Source organism: Elephantulus edwardii, unplaced genomic scaffold (genome assembly GCF_000299155.1).
Source record: "Elephantulus edwardii isolate Elephantulus edwardi_28Jun2011 unplaced genomic scaffold, EleEdw1.0 scaffold00006, whole genome shotgun sequence".
Classification (NCBI taxonomy): domain Eukaryota; kingdom Metazoa; phylum Chordata; class Mammalia; order Macroscelidea; family Macroscelididae; genus Elephantulus; species Elephantulus edwardii.
The window spans coordinates 36,681,521-36,682,684 of record NW_006399756.1 but is presented as its reverse complement, the minus strand read 5'-3'; the positions used below and the strand labels follow the sequence as shown (position 1 = coordinate 36,682,684).

Below are 1,164 nucleotides of genomic sequence, written 5' to 3'. Positions count from 1 at the left end.
ACTGGGGTGATATCAATGTCCTTAGGGTCAACCAGAGGTTTCAAGGTAAATTTTTGTAAAATGTTGGTCAGAAATAAAAACAGCTCCATGCGGGCCAGTCCCTCTCCCAAACAACTACGTTTGCCTAAAAATAACAAACACAGAGGTTAGATACACCTTTAGTGCTATACTTTTAACTGACACACAGAGAATATACATTATTTGTGTGAGTAGTTATTGAATACATAGACAGTTGGAACACAGATTGACTGGATAAGCAGATAGGAGAATTGATATGTTTGTGATCATCCTAAAGCCTTATTTTAATGAGTACTCTTCTTTAACAAACTTTTTTCAAAAGTATATTCACTATAATTGACAATGAGGAAAATCTTCAAAGATATTAAATGTCATAACATATTTTATAATGAGTTCAAATGTAGTAAAAAATTATGGAATTGGGGAAGGATTGGCATTGTTTCAATCTGTTTATATATGATTGACTTCAATTGAGCAAACTCCAAGGCAGCTCCCAACAACCATCCTTATGTCAAAGACATAAATCTCCTGACTTTAGACTTGCTATTTTGGCCTTTTAATTTTCCATCAATATATTCTTAGACACACTCATATTACTTTTATAAGAAGATTTAAGACAGAAGATCCTTCTTCAATGTCCAGAGTTCAGGTGCACAGCAAATGATTGAAAAGACCATGACCTAAATATGGCACATCTTAATCTCCAAACTGATCTCACTACTCCTCAGTAATTTGGAGAGGTCCCTGACAGTGGACTTGTCTGATGCAATATATCTTCTGATCTCCAGACTGCTTGTACCAAGGATGTTGATTTATAGAATAGAGAATATACTTACAATCTTGACTTCTACAATGCCAGACCCAATGAAACACAAAAGACCACACACAGAATCAGTGAAATGACAGCTTAGCACACACTGCAAGTGAGAAGACTCAAGAACACTTAGTGGTTATTGTTGCTGCTGTTTAGTGACATCAAGTCAACTCTGATTCTTTGTGATCCCATGAACAACAGATCTGAACCATGTCCTATCTTGCACCATCTTCACAGTCATTCTCCAACCATTGTGGTAATTACTACATCAATCTACTGCATTGAGGACCTTCCTCTTTGCTCATGGTCTACCTCTGCCAGCAGGTCTCTCT

The 1,164-nt window shown here is 36.6% G+C and overlaps 1 protein-coding gene across 1 annotated transcript in view; it reads right to left on the bottom strand.

Moving 5' to 3' along the window:
- The window catches only part of LOC102861243 (cytochrome P450 2C18-like), a gene marked incomplete at its 3' end in the record, with an annotated part of 58,913 nt that overhangs the window by 20,145 nt on the left and 37,604 nt on the right, over positions 1 to 1,164 (bottom strand). Inside the window, exon 9 of the mRNA XM_006880216.1 lies at positions 3 to 124. Coding sequence (XP_006880278.1) covers positions 3 to 124 — 122 coding nt within the window. The remainder of the gene's footprint in view (positions 1 to 2; positions 125 to 1,164) is intronic.